This window comes from Echeneis naucrates, chromosome 13 (genome assembly GCF_900963305.1).
Source record: "Echeneis naucrates chromosome 13, fEcheNa1.1, whole genome shotgun sequence".
In the NCBI taxonomy this organism is placed as follows: Eukaryota; Metazoa; Chordata; class Actinopteri; order Carangiformes; family Echeneidae; genus Echeneis; species Echeneis naucrates.
Window position 1 is genome coordinate 7,294,156 of NC_042523.1, and position 15,276 is coordinate 7,309,431.

Sequence of the window (15,276 nt, forward strand, 5' to 3'; positions counted from 1 at the left end):
AATGAAATTAGCCAGTAGTAGCTCCCAATAGTTCACAACTGTGAACAAAACATAGGATTCACTTTTATTGACAAAACCAAAAATATTAGTAATCATGGAGGTAAAGTCTTCAACAACCTTGGATCCTTGTGAGGCAGTTAAATTCCTTGCTGTGCACTTAATTGTGTGTGAATATCATCTCTGCAAAAACTAAATTATTGGATTATTTTTCTAAAATATATAGATCCATAGTGAATGTAAATGTATGTATGTTGTTATCACTACATTCCAAAAATCTGAGAGAAGTACTGACTATTTAATTTACTGGATTGACAATTTCTATAGGTCCCCATACAACTGCAGAATGAACAACCTCTGTTTAATGTTTAATCATAACATTACATGGGCATGATCTGTTGATCTGTATGTTTGCACAAATGTATGCAGGTCACAGCACAATTAAAATTAGACTGTTGGTCTCTAGTACTGAGGCGCTTAAGAGAAAACCTAAAAAGACAGGGTATAAAACTGTAAAGAGGGAGGGACGAAATTTTTCTGCTTTTTTGTGGGTCACCTGGACACAAGTCAAATTCCCAAGTGCACTAATGCTCTTTAATCCAGCAAAACCATACAAATGATGGAAATTCACCTTCATCAAACAAAGCAAAAGGCAGGAGCTGGGGAGGAACGTTAAGCTCAGGCATAAGGAAATGTGGCAGAAGATAGGTTTATGGTGAGAGGAAGTAGAAAGTTAATAAATAGAAAAGGGAAAAACCTCTTGCTTGATGCAAATTGCAAAGTTTATTGCAAAGAACCCTGCTTCTTTTTAAGCAAACACACTTGAGCCACAGATGTTGAGCATCCAGATGGGGAATACCCATGTCAAGTCCAGTTATTGAGGTAATGCTCAAAATCCAGAACATGTCTTTGCCATCCACAGCTGATTGTAACAAGATAACAAAGGTCACATATATAAATCAACATATGATTTATTGTGAACTGTACTAATGGTTGCTGTTTTCAAGACTTTGATCTTCACTCTCAGACCAGAAATATTGAAGCCTGAAGATGTTTAACTTTGTGATGAATACACAGACGACCTCATGTGTATCAGAGTGAGCAGTATCATAACATTTGAAAACTCCATCCATCAAATCTTGGATTAAAAAACCAAACAAATACTAATTGTAATAATGCCCCTAAAATGAGATGAAGCATAAAAAGACAGAAGACCTTTTCATTGCTCATGTTGCCCGCCTCACTTTGTTTCCAGGCCAAACCCACACACGGTATTATAGTTGGGGCAAATGACACTAGGGAGGAGCAGCTGGAGCAGAGCAGATAGACATACATGTGGGAGGGCAGTGGAAGGATTTTCAGAGGACGGCTGTAATGGAGAACTTTACCAGCACTGTTCCCTATGAGTGGGAATACTATTATGATTATCTTGATCCTGTGATTGTGGATGAGAGCAAGCTGAAATACAATAAATGTAAGTCTTGGTACTTTATATATTTTAGCATTATTCTTCTTGGGCTGCATGATTGTAATAGCAGTTTCCCATGTGCCTTTCAGACTCAATTGTTATAATATTTTGGATAGTCCTGGTTGCCTTTGTGGGATTCCTCTTTCTCACTTTGAATCTAATGTCCAGCAGTGGAAGCTTACCAAGGTAAATGGGAAGGAAGCCTTACCTTCAATTCCCCACTATCTTCCCTCCACACTAATGTTAAGCCTTTCCTTCTACTGTCATTGCAGGAGTCGCAGATTCAAAATCAAAGGAAGAAAAAGAATATCAGCTGCTTGACCTGAGGCTGGACCTGAGTAACAACACTTTTTATGGAAATTAAGAAAACATTCATAAATGTGGGTGTTGAAAAATAAAAATCTAAATGATTTAAACACAGCCGTGAAGATGACACCAGGGAAATGGAAACATTTGCAATTAGTGCTTTAGTGGCAGTGTGTAAAAAAAAAAAAAGCCAATGATTTTACATATTTCATGTGAATTATATTAATATATTATATAATATATTAATAATTAACCATTATAAAAAAGCATTTACCAAGTATCATATGCTGTGCATTAACCAGCTGTATGTGTACATGTGAATTGTAGAGGTTTAAAGCACAAGAGCAACATTATTGTGCTTCATCTTTAGTGTTTTAAAACCGAAAGTTGTCACATACAATTTGAGACGTTTTTTAAAATTAATTAAAGCAAGAAAAAGGCAGACAGACAGATTTGGCAATCAACACTTTATAACAGAGAGTCTTATAAAATAGCGAAACTTCAGTATATATATAAAAAAAAACAAGTCAGAAAATTATCAAACAATACAAGCTTTGTTTTCATTAGTTCTATTTATAGAGAAGACAGCTGAATAGGAACGTCTTATTTAACTCCTCAAGGTGATAATGTCATTACAGATGACTCCGATGGGTGTTGGCGGTGATTTGGATGTTTTCTGTCTTTTACATTTGGTTCTGGTCACCAAGTTGACATGAGACATGAACAGCTCTGTAGATGTGGCTCCACTCCACAACTCATGGATGTACAAGGACAAAAGATAAAGTCCTTCCTCTGCAAAGAAGAGAAAACAAAGGCATAATTTCTTTATGTTACTAGTAAGCATTTTTGCTGAGCGGCACACCAGATTATTTTCCAGACAATGAATGTAGCAAATAGGTTTGAAAATCTAAGACCATTAAAAAAAATCTCTTTATCATCATCATGAGGTGGTGGAGGAACTATTCAGATCTTAAGTAGTTAGCTGGCGATGTTTGATGTGTCTTCTTGATTTGCACCTTTAGTGGCTTTGTGAATATTAAGATTGCAAATGTGATGGCTTTATGATTAAATGGATGGTAATCGGACTGAGTAAAAATCTACTGATTACACTGTTAATGAAATAAAATTTGTAGAACATAAGTCCAATCCAATTACATTGTCCACTGCTGAACTGGAAAAAAATGGAAAAATAATAGTCATTGGACAAATTCATTCAAAAACTTCACAAGTCTTATTTTGAAATGTATAGATTTTGCACAGCCCAGCTAAATATAACCTATCATGTTCAGAGTTCTAAAGATCTCTGTCAGGCCCATATGTTAATACAGCAGAGATATTTTAGTGGTATGCACTGGTGGTATGACTAATTGCCATGGATGTGTAAGTAAGTCTGAAGAAGATGGCAAGCTCTTACCGCATACTAAGTGACCAGAAGCTGTCTCTGGCCTGCAGGCAGAGATGACTGCCTGATGGCCTTCTGGAGGGGGGCCTTGGGTCTCCAGTAGGTGTATCATAATGTTAGTAAATCGCTGGAGGGTTTCAGCTCTTCCTGAAACATTGGGTTGACATTTAGATTCAAAGGCCTGGTGGTAGAGTCGAAGGAGGTCAGCTTTCAAGCCAGGATCCGTCAACACAACATCCACAATTTCCCTGTGTTTTATCACAGCTTTTTCAACCCAATGTAAGAACTCCTTTGTTCTGTTTTCATCATATGAGTCCTCCACCATGCACCTCAGGGACCATTTGATGAGCAGATGCGCAGTATCACTAGCCAACCGACTGGGAGCTGGGTTGTCTTTTGGCTGAACCTGCTGGGGTTGAGAGAACGGAAACACAGGCTCCCAGTGAACAAAAATACTGCCGAGGTAATATTTACAGGCTTCCAGGGGACTCTCTCCTTGTTTCTCAGATTCAGTGTCATCTGCCAGGTTCTCTTTTTGGATACAGGCCTTAGAAAAGGAGCTTTTACTTCGCATCTTATCTTTCCCTGTCCCTAAGGAGGAAGATGAACAAAATTGTGTTTAGGCCATTCAAAATACATGTACAATCTAGATACTGTGAAACATAAAAAGCTCTAAATAATCTAGTTTGTAATGAAAGAAGTATGACATTACATGCAAACACTGTGATATTTCTGAAGCCTTGCATTTGGTTGGCAAAAGAATAGCAATGGTGGAGCAGTTACTAATCAGTGCTGATGCCACTTTGATATGGCTTTTATACTTTCACAAAAGCAGAAATGACTTCATTGTTAGCTTTTAAAGCTAATGTTGAATATTAATCACAGTTTTCGGCAAGTAATTTCAGTCTGTTTCGCCATTATCACCTTTAAGCTTCTGAGTATGGCAGAATTTCAAGATGGGCTCACTCACCCAGCAATTCCTTAATTTTGCACTTTTCAGAAAGGACTTGTATTTGGGTACACAGTGCTTTGTTGCAGGACAGCGAGGCCCAACAGAGGAGCAGAGCGAGGACTTCAGTGCAGGACAGAGGCTGTGGGAGGAGCGTGAGCCACTCAGCCTGTTTATTTACATTGAGAGCTGTTCCGCGATGCTTGAGGATGGAGCAAAAAGTCTGCAGGAACAGGCTGAGCTGAGCAGCCTTCAAACCCAGCCTGACAGGAGAAGGTCAAACAAACACTGGCATTGGCGACTAAAACACAGCTAGTATTTATTATGTTCGATGCCGGCTGACATCTCAACTTCTCTCTGCAACTACTGATATTGCATTTTGAGTGACGAGTAACTTGAAAAGTTAAGTACAGTTAAGTTAAAGTACATTTTCACTATGATTGTCCACGACTGAACTTATCTGACAGTTATGCTACTTTACCTGAGATTTTTGCTCATGGTTGATGCCACACACATGAATTCACTGATGAGTGGAAGAGGGAGACACTTCACTGAGCTCTGAGGTTTCTCCTCTGTGGTTGAAGCCATTTCAGCTCCATCCACCCGCTTCTCCTTCTGCCCGAGGTTCGTAAACCAAAGCAAATGAAGCAGATCTATGATGGCAGTTAGCAGCTGATGGTCATGATTCCTACAGAGGATAAGAAGCAAAGACTAATAAAAAAGAAAAGTCCAACAGACTGAAGACATTATGAATTATAATGAGAGACTAAGCTTACCTTTTTTCAACCATCTGTATCATCCAAGTTAAGATGCCACAGTTTTTGATGAGGTTATAAGCTGCCTTGGTCACACGGGCAGCCTGGCACAACAACCTCATAATTTGTGCCTGGTGCAGAGAATACAAATGCAAAGCCAGCCAAAATAAAGTCAGATCAGACATAACATGGATAACCATAACTCTAGCCTGTCTTCATAAATCTGAGTTTAATGCTCCCTTTCTTCTGAGTATGAGACTTTCTCATCTGTCTTGACTTAAAGTAAACATCATGATTCACAAAGTGTGTACCTGGGAATGTTCATCACACAGGGGGCTGCTGCTGAAGCCCAAAAGGCTCTGAAAGATGCCTTGTTGGTCACACAATTCGTAGCAGTGCCCATCACTTATCCCTTCCTCCAACACGCTCAGGATCCACTCACGCTCAATCTTGTGCTGCAAAAAAAAAAAAAAAAGTGAGTAATCCTCCCACAGTGAAAACCCTTTCACAAATACAGATAACATCAGTCTAAGATAAAAACATTGACCAAAGCAAAAACAGATGAAGGCTGAAAGTTGTTGACACACTAAGTTTATCTGGACAGTATTCAGGGTAAAATTCACCAATCGTGATTAATGACTTGCAGAGTAATATGGTTTCAGCTGTTTCCTGTTATACTTTACCTCCAAGTCAAAGCCATAGAAAAGCTTGAAAAATTCTGGGACTCTTCTGAAGTCCAAACTCTGATGTGACAGCAGGAACCTGTTTAAAACCTTGTACATGTGGTCCTCTGAGAGAATCAGGAAAACAAGGAAGAAGAACATGATTACCCTGAGGCAAAATCAGCTATTGCAGCGGGTAGTATATTGTTTACCGAAATGAAACAAAGCACATAAACACATTGAAATTCTGACATTTACCTCACTGTTAGTTCAGTCTAATACAAGATCTATATCTTTAAGTAAATATTTTAGGGGTCAAATGAGACTTGCAAGGTTTATATACCAGGTTTTAGCATCTGCTGAGCCGCTTTAGTGATGTAAGTGGTCAGGACAAACGGAAGCCTTTGATTCTGCTGTCGGACTCCATTCTTCACTGTGTCCATCAAGTACAGCAGCTGTTTGACCAAAACAAGCCCATCAGTGTTTTGGAAGATGATTTCTTTTAAATACTCACACACTAGCGCTCTTTCACTTTACCTGTCTCTTCTCCCTAAACCGAGCGCCCTCCAGATGTTGGTAGAAGCAGCTCAGCACGTGGTACGCAGCCGCTCTCATCTTTGAGTCATAGCTACTCAGAGCCATTATAGTTAAACTGAGAGCATGGCTTGATACAAATTTGAGGCAGTCAATGACACACTCTGTCACATAAAGGAGGAAGAATACAATTAATTATATAAAATTTCAGGACCCAAACTGATCATTAGGAGTGATGACAACAGCAGTGAAACATGCTCACCAGGCCGCAGTATGGCACTGAAGAGGGGCATAAGAAAACAGGGATCATACAAATCTTCATTGTCCTTTGCTGTATCATTGCTGTACAGCAGCTCCTTGCCTTCCTATACAAAATAAAAAAAAAGAAAAATAGATATAATACACCATAAATTTTGGTACTTGACATTATCCATACAGATACGTGAAGTTTAATTATCTCTCGACTGTGAGATTTCTATCAACCACACCAGGGCAGTGAAGGTGAGTCAAATTTAATTTCTATTGCTCAAAGAAATTAAACTTTTGAAAAATTTGGTGAATGAGGCAATTTTGAACTATTTAAAAAAAAAATTCATAGATCTATATTATAAAACACAAAATGTTTTTGAGAAGACATATTTGTCATTCGTGACCCATGGCAGTAATTTCTTATACAAGACTAGTTCTGGAAAGGAAATGTGACTTAAAATATCAACCTCAAGGATGATTTTGCGCCTCTGGGGAAAATGTGCAATAGTTTGGAGCATTCTGTTAGTTTTCAGCAGGGCCAACAACTCATCGGAGCTCGTCTGCTTCCACAGAGAAGCTCCCAGGCTTTTCCGAGTCTTGTGGTGCTCCAAAGCAGCTGGGCCCCACAAGAAGGCTCTGCAGTTAGAAAATAAGGCCGGTGTGTTTGCTACAAATTACCGCATTCATTAGATATATAATATGAAATACACAAAAAAGAAAACTTACTGAAATTTCAAAAGACTGACATGGTTTCTTTCATATTCCTGGAGAAGCAGTAACAGCTTCTGATCTGAAAATCAAAACAAGATGTAAAAAGAGGAAACAACAAGAACAGCGCAAACTTTGAAAGTGCTTAGCCTTCATGTACCTAAAGTACTCAGTGTCGCTCCATATGCTCCCAAAAGTACAACAAAGTGACTGGTGTTACAGACTGAAGGGCATTTCTTCACCAAACAAAGAAGAAGGGACACCAATGCTTCTAAAATGACAACAAAATGAATGTAGTTGCAGTCAGTGATTCAGGAATTGCTCTTTGGGTTGATGCCTGTCGTTTTCTCTCTACAGTACCTTTACTCTGATATCTGCCAGGCTCTTCTTCTAGAATGGTGGGCAGGAACAAAGAATGGCTGCTGGTCATCATGTGAAGGGTGGATAAAGGTATCAGGTCCTTCTGTACTTCACCGCTGCCATACATTAGGTTCAACAGGACGGTCAAAGTGTTCAGAAAGTGGTGATTTCTGTACCGATATCTGGAGAGGAAGAACATTTTTAGGTAATTCATTTAAAAAACTAAATCTGATGTGGCCATGCTGATTAAATATTGTGAAATTAAAAACATATCCCACTTCAGTCCATTCTTGACAAAGCAGTTCCATTCAGATGCAGTTATGTCTTCAGCTGATGTCTGTGTGAAGAGGATAAAGTATGAAATGCAAGAAATAAAGCTAGAAATCGATGTATATTTGAGGTAAGTAAACCTACCAGAAGTCTCTCCAGTCTTTCCAGGATGCTGTGCTCCTGCTTCAATAGGAGAGATGTCTGATCTTTAGAGTGACTGAAAGAGGTGATGAGACACTTGAGGGCGGCAGAAGTGACAGACTTCCTCCAGGTTTCCTGCTCCTCTGGGAAATCAGCCAATTTCTCAGTAACAACTTCTACTAGCTGCCACCTGGAAGAGAAAATATTTATGCCATGCCATGTCAGTTACATCTTATTTATGCCATAACATGGAACTGATAGTTTATTCTTAGTTAAGAGGTCATTATTACCTTTCAAAACTGTCTGCTTTTTCAAGAGCATGTGGCAGATTGTTGATCAAATCCCTGATGTCCTTGATGTTTGCAGAGAGTTTGATCAGAATGGCTATAGTTTCAGCAAGCTGGGCTCCAGTGGCTTCTGTCAGTTCTCCCATCACACACTGGGACATTTTGGCGAGTAGAGTCTGCTTCAGAGCTTTTAAAACTTCTTTTTGCACTACAAAAAAGCAATTTGTCATATTTTCATTGAACAGACAATGGTGGGAAAAAAGAGTGCTAAATCCTGCTGCTATATTCTTCTGCACAATAAAAAGCTTATTTCAGTACAAACCGTCTTTGGGCTTGGCTGGGTCCTCTCTACTTGCCACCTGTAAGTAGCTGTGTATCAGCGGAAGAAAGCTCTCTCTTTGGTCTGAGAACTTCTTCATGTTTGCTGGCTCTAGACACCAGGTCTCAAAGCAAAGGCGATGGGTGGGGGAGTTCTGCAGCAGCAGGGAGCTGAGAGCCAGAGAGTCTGAGAGAGGCTTCTGGATACAATGCAGTAGCACGTCTGTGTGGATGAGTTTGGCAGTGCCTGGCTCACTAGACAGAACTTGGAGCAGGAACGCCTCCAGTGCAGGGCTGGAGCAGGACAGCAGCAGTGTGCCCAGGCCATGAAAGTGCGCCCACGTCAGGAAGGTGTTGATCTCCTGGGAAGGACTGGATATACTTTCTGTAAGGATCTGCAGTGCTGCAAGGCCATAGACACTAAGCTTAGCACGTGTGCCGTCACTGCTGGGAGAGATGAGACTCTCCTGGGGGAGGAGCAACAACTTGGAAACCACCTCCCTCAGATTAAAGGGGTCCATGTAGCTGTGCAGAAACAGGAGGGCCTGGAACGGTCTGGATTGTTTCTTTGGAGCCAGGGAACCCTTCTCTATTAATTCCTTGAGGACAGCTCTTTCTAGAGCTCCCATGTAATTGGAAAGAAGATTTAGGTGATTCAAATCCTGAAGAATGGGGGCACTGATTTTCAGCAAGGCCAGAATGTTATCTGTCAGCTGAGCACACATGTGCTTTAATCTGACAGGGTTCAGAGTATGAGGAGGCAAAGCTGACAGCTCCAGAGCCAGAAACCACTGCTCCAAACAGGGATGCTTGAAGATGGAGCCAAGAGTCGACACCAGGATCTAAACAGAGAGCGAGCCATGTCAGATACACTCAATCAAAAAACAGGATGTTGAATAACAGAATAGAATAAACTTGATATTGTCAGTCACTGTGAATGCTGATCTCTCTCTCTGACCTGCTCTTTATCAGCTTTGATTGTGGATAACTGGTCGAGTTCCAGGAAGAGTTCTGCTCCTTCTTGGGAGCTCTCTGCTGCTGTCTCAGGGCTCTCGGTCTCCTGAAAACCTTGTAGTTTTGTCACCAAATCACAGAGTTGTCCAAGTAACGCCTTCAAAAGGGAAGCTCCTGTGTCTTTGGAAAGCTGTACAGAAGAAAGATGTGTTATCTGTATTTTTAACCTGGGCATTTGATAGATGCTGAGTTTGTCTTGAACTCTTACCTTGCCAAAGTCTTCCACAGTTGATTTGATGTAGAGTAAGAGTTGTTTAACAGCTACTGGAAACTCAGCCATCAACATGACAGCTAGAGTTTCTCCCACATTCTTCTTGAATGTGTCCTCAAGGAAAGCACCTGGTCCTTGGATATAAGCAGCTTTCATCAGAGCAGTGTATGAAAAGGGAGGTAGTAGCCCGTTTGGAAGGCATTCCGAGGACTTGAACTGCAAAAAAAAAAAAAAAAAAAAAAAAAAAAAAAGAAAGGAGACATTTGTAATTTCCACCACGAAGAAATTATAACATCATCCATTCACACTCTGTGGGTGGCACTGACCAGTTCCTCCTGGCACTGCTGTGGTAGCCATCTGGAGTAATACTGATGAAGGCGTATGACGGCAGGATGAGGAGAGGGAGAGAGTTCAGAGGATACCAGTTCTTTATCATACTGCAGCAGAGCCAGACAGAGGGGGAGCGGCTCTCTCTGACAGTGCAGCACATCACAGAGCACAGCTGATAAGTACTCATATACAACTCCTGAGGGAAGAAGAGAAACACTGCTATCAAAAAAATATGAAACAATTAATTTCAAAAATGCTTATCAAAACAGAGAAAACTACTTGAAAAGCATATGGATGAAAAGCTGAACTTGTGATACAGCACGTTACAAATTATCAAGTTGCAAAAGAAAATTTATGCTCTGTCTGTCTCTAAACATGTTTTATGTTCATCCAAACTAAGGCAGATGTGCTTTACCTTTGTCTGCTGGCAGTTTGTTTCGGGCCTCTAGGGCAGCAGGTACCACCACACTGAAGGGGAAGGTTTGGATAATGAGGTCTTCACTAATAGATGGACCAAACTCCTCCATCTCACCGTCGTTACCCTCCATAATGACATCCAGCATGTCTAAGACATCTGGAACAGATGGCCAGAATGTAAAAACCAACGTTCACTGATTTCCTAATGAAGAAAAAGCAAATGGTCAGATTTTAGCCATGAAATGTTCACCGTCTATGTGAGAGACGGGGATACTAGCAGCATCGGCCTCCTGGCTGCTCAAGCTCACGTGCAGATAAGCTGCCTCCTGGACCAGGCTGGCAACCTTATCTGTGTATGAGTAGGAGTTGCACACAAGTTTGACCAACACCTGGGAAAAAAAGGAGAAAATACCAGGTTTACAATCACATCTAGCTGTCATGCTTTGATTACAAATTTCTCATTTTTTTCCAAACCAACAGTAACAGGTAGACATGTGAGACTTAAACTTCTATGATGTGCAAACGGCCTAACCTTCTCCAAGAACTGGATGACAGTTTCTTGTTCATTCGGCTCCACTTTGGCCAGCTGGTCAAGCCAAAGCTCAAGTTCATTTGAGGTGTACTCAAACACCCCACTGTCCTTAAGCACCTGAATGCAAAGCAGGAAACAACAACAGCAGTCAGACAACAGTTTTTCCGCAAGCTCCTACAGCAACTGCTAGAAAAAGGTTCCTGTGAAACTCTTGCAGTTAAATTATAAGGAACCAATTCCTGAGCTGCTCTCAACTCTTCAACATCATGAAATAGCAGTTTTACTTATATTATGCTCAAGGATAAACTACTTCTCTTAGCTGTAGGGACTGAATCAACGCATCTTCTAGAAATGTTGTACCCTCAGATAGACAATACTTGAACTTGTGCTAATATATTTAAAATTGATTTTGTTTGATTAATTTAGTGTCTTTCGAACATATGGGAAAAGTTCCACTGCTCATTAGTGGTAAACAATGTTCAATTTGAACTTATAACAAATAATTAAATATATATTTCCAACCAATAGTGCATGTTTGAGGCAAATGCATTGGGCAAAAGAAGAAATAATCCCGACCTTCAGTACTAGCATCCGTGTGGAGATTTTCAGGTGGCTGCTGCTGCTGCAGCTGCTGACAAACATCTTAAGAAGCAGGTAAAGTACTGACTTCTCTCCAGATGAAGCTTCAGTATCTGAAACATCCTGGGAATAAAAGTAATATAGGCCACTGTAATTGCCGATTACAAAACAACTATTGCTGAAAATGACAGTAAACTGACTGTGAAGCTTCTTCACCTGTATGCGGAACCAGGAGAACTTGCTTGCAGGGAGTTCTAAGGCCAACTGCAGTATCTGATGTTGTAAAACTGGGGGGACTTCCTCCCTCATTCCTTTCTCTGACACGATCCCTGTCGAGGTAAAGACAGTAATTCGACTTTAAAATCCACTCTGAAACATAACACCACTACCAAAAGTCATATCTGCTCCAGTTTTACCTTTTAAGAGCTTGCTGAAATCAAATTTGCACTGGCTCACCAGATGGGGCACCACTTTCTGGTAAAGACAAATGACCTGAAGAATCAGAGCCTTGAGCATGATGACTTCAGCTGTCTCCCCTTCTGCTCAACAGAAAATAAACGAGTCAGCCAAGTGACATTGCCTTTTTCTGCAACTTTTACAGGCCGGGCACAATACACAGTCTAAATGTACTGGAAATTTTTTTTTTACCTGGCACTTCATTTTTACTGTCCATCTGTTCAGTGTCTCCTATTGTTTTGGACTTTTTCTCCTCAACTGTCTTCTCCTTCTTGCTAAGTGACTGCCACTTTGCAACTATGCTTGTCATATCGGGCAAAACCTGAGGAAGGGCACAAACAGTAGGGACTTCAGTCGTTGTGTGCTGTATTTTTATTATCATTAGGTTTATAAAGACTTCCCTGAGCTTACCTTGCTGAGTGTCTCCCTGTACTGCTGCACCAAATCTCCCATCATGTCAGCAGTGTATACATCTGAGCTGTGCCACTCAGACTCATCCAAAAGGTACTCTATGTTCTTGTTGGCTTTTTTCAAGATGAAATTCATCATGGACAAAGTTGTGACTTGCCCTGCTGTGTTGGAAAGCTGTCAGACAAGAGGAGACGTTTTGAAAATATCATCTTTTTTTTTTCATTTGTTCAGTGAAATTTGTTTTATATTATGATCACTTACACCAAGGCCCTGTGTAAAGAAAGCCTTGTTACAGACAGGGGGGAGAGAGATCACCATGATCATGGAGAGCAGACGAGGAAGTGGGATGGACTCACTGGTGTGAAAGATGGTGGACAGCTCTGGTTGGGACTGGTAGATCTGACACAGAAATACAAACAGAAACATTATTGTGTTTAAAGAACAGACAAACAGGGTATCAGCTAACGCAGATGTCTCCAGATAGGCAAATACACCAGAAATAATTACCTTTTTCAGTAACCGGATGTTGTCCTGCCAAGCACTTTTAAGGCGGGGGGTGTATAGATGCTGAGTCTCCTTAAAGTACCTAGCCAGAACATCAGGGCTGGCTGTCAGTATGTTCGCCACCAGCTCTGCCACCAGTTCATCCTCTGTGGCCTGTTTCAGTCCCACCAAGAACTGAAGCAAGACAATGTTACCAGCTCTAAAAAATAATGAGGGGGGGGGGAAAAACAAACAAAAAAAAAAAAAAAACACATGAAGGGTGATTGGAAGTGTACAGGTTAAATTTGCACATTTTCATCCCAGTGATTTACCTGGCAAGTGTGCCAAAGCTGGCATCATAAAAGTTGATGCCATGCTTACGGGAGCAGCAGAGTTCAAGAAGGAAATTTTGAACAAGTTCCCGGATCACAGAGAGCCCAGCATGCTCTGAGTTCTCTTCCATCTTACAAAAGATAAATAAAAAATTAGACCACCAAGTTGAAAAGAAAAAATTGCAAACCCACAACACAAAGTAAGTAGCTTACTCTATTATCATCAGTGGTTGCATCCACAATCCCATTCCATTTGTACAGGGAGGCAATGTTGGCCAAAACAGAGGGTGTGAAAAAACGCACTTTCTGTGTTTTACTTATGGCTTTGTTTAGTATTACCTACAGAAAGACCAACAGCAACAAATGCAATTATCATATCAATACATACAGTTTGAAACTGAAATTATGAAGTGTGTGTGTGTGAAGCGGAAAACTTACTCTAGTCTTCAGCGTGGACAAAATAAGACTGACTAGAGACAGTCTGTCCTCCTTCAGACCCGTGCTTAGTATCTCTGGTAGGAGCTCTGACACAGAAAATTACCAAGTCATCAACATACCACAGGTAGCAGCTTGTTGTGTAAATTCCAGTTCATAAGGAATAAATACCTTTAATCTCTAATATCTGCCCGACTGTGGCATTATCTCCAGACACCAAAAAAGACAGCGCAAACTGGATAAAAGCCATGCGGACATCAGGTTTTCCCTGGAAATTTACACGGATAAATGTAAGCATGGAGTCAGGACCCAACAACTCCCATACATGCTGAGAACAGAAAAAGGGAAATTTTATGTCACACCTTTTTATCCTTCCGCTTCGCCAGGCCAGACAGCGCTTTATTGATGTGAATGTGACCTAAGACTTCTCGTGCAGCTTCTGGACCTTGAGACACCAACGCAGACAAGAGGCTGAGGCACTGACGAACAAATCTGTGCATGTGGGTTAACAGAGCATTAGGCACGGTGGAAGCTGGCAACTTTTAAATTCTTTAAATTGACAGACACGATGGCCAGCACACACCTGTGGTTTCCTGAATGGAAAGATCCCTGAAGAAGTTTCATGTAGCTGGAAACAACCTTTTTCACAATCGTGTTGCCGACCATGTTGAAGTGGGTCAGGTCACTGGCCGTCCTTAGGAGGATCATCTCCAGGCTCTCAAAGATCAGCATCATCTGGACACAAGCAGGACTCAATTAGACCTTCACAGGGATCCGGCCAGTCCCATCTACTGAGGAAACACTCCTTACCTCAGTCTCGACGTGTCGCTCTACCTCCAGCAGCTTGAATATCTCTGTGCACTCCATGGAGATTTTTATATACCCTTCCACCACGTCATACAGACCAGGGCAAGGGAGGTTTTTGGCGGTCGATATGAAAGTCTCCAGTCCTGCAGGCCAAAAGTGGGAAAAAAAACAACAACAACAACAACAACGACACAGGATTTAGTTCAATCAAAGCAACGCAGAGGAGAGTATTAACCTTCAGAGAGGGAGGGAGTGTGTGTGTGTGTGTGTGTGTGTGTAGGCTGGATTGTGCTCAAACACTGCACAACTGCACCTTCAGTGGGACTAAAATGAAGCCTGCTGTATGTCTGTATCAGCCAGAGGTTACACCTGCAGACTCACCCTTCATGGCTGTGGTGGGCTCCTTCAGCAGGGCTTTGAAAACGGTCCCGTTGAACTCCGGGGCTTTTTCTTTTTTGGCCGGAGCGTCCTTTCCCTGCGGGCCATCACCGCTTCGCTTTTTACCCGTTTTCATATTTAAAAATATAATATCAGCGACTTACACCTTTTACTTTGCCGCCCCAGCCATCAAAGTTCTGTCACAATCACCCACGTTGCAGTGTAAACAGAAAGCTGTCCAAACAAAATGTCGTCCGGTGGGAAACATGTTTCTTTTCTTACCGCTAAACTTCAGTTCCGTATTCTGTATCTACTTCCGCATTCTCCATACCGATGAAGATGGAGATATATCTTAGATATAGATATATTGAATATTGAGTAGAACCAAAATCCTTATTAAAATGTTAAAGCTTGGAGGTTCAGCCCATTGACATTTCATGATGTTCAAAGGTTTGCTGTCTCATACCCAGTAAACCTGATTCATA

At 41.1% G+C, this 15,276-nt stretch overlaps 1 protein-coding gene across 1 annotated transcript; it reads right to left on the bottom strand.

Annotated features, from left to right (window-relative positions):
- Positions 1–2,229: 2,229 nt before the first annotated feature.
- urb1 (URB1 ribosome biogenesis homolog) lies at positions 2,230–15,020 on the bottom strand. Its single transcript, XM_029517187.1, has 39 exons — positions 14,795–15,020; positions 14,417–14,556; positions 14,190–14,341; positions 13,969–14,098; positions 13,778–13,874; positions 13,610–13,695; positions 13,385–13,510; positions 13,172–13,302; positions 12,864–13,059; positions 12,618–12,755; positions 12,357–12,530; positions 12,138–12,267; positions 11,906–12,028; positions 11,706–11,818; positions 11,487–11,612; positions 10,911–11,027; positions 10,629–10,767; positions 10,377–10,535; positions 9,958–10,157; positions 9,629–9,847; positions 9,365–9,550; positions 8,411–9,248; positions 8,092–8,296; positions 7,805–7,991; positions 7,669–7,727; positions 7,391–7,572; positions 7,191–7,301; positions 7,049–7,112; positions 6,790–6,958; positions 6,336–6,438; positions 6,077–6,237; positions 5,883–5,994; positions 5,561–5,667; positions 5,189–5,332; positions 4,899–5,008; positions 4,604–4,810; positions 4,144–4,385; positions 3,186–3,764; positions 2,230–2,563 (listed from the first exon to the last, which is right to left on the bottom strand). Exons 1-39 carry the CDS (start codon positions 14,925–14,927, stop codon positions 2,379–2,381), a joined length of 6,780 nt encoding a protein of 2,259 aa, XP_029373047.1. The 5' UTR covers positions 14,928–15,020; the 3' UTR covers positions 2,230–2,378.
- Positions 15,021–15,276: the final 256 nt, after the last annotated feature.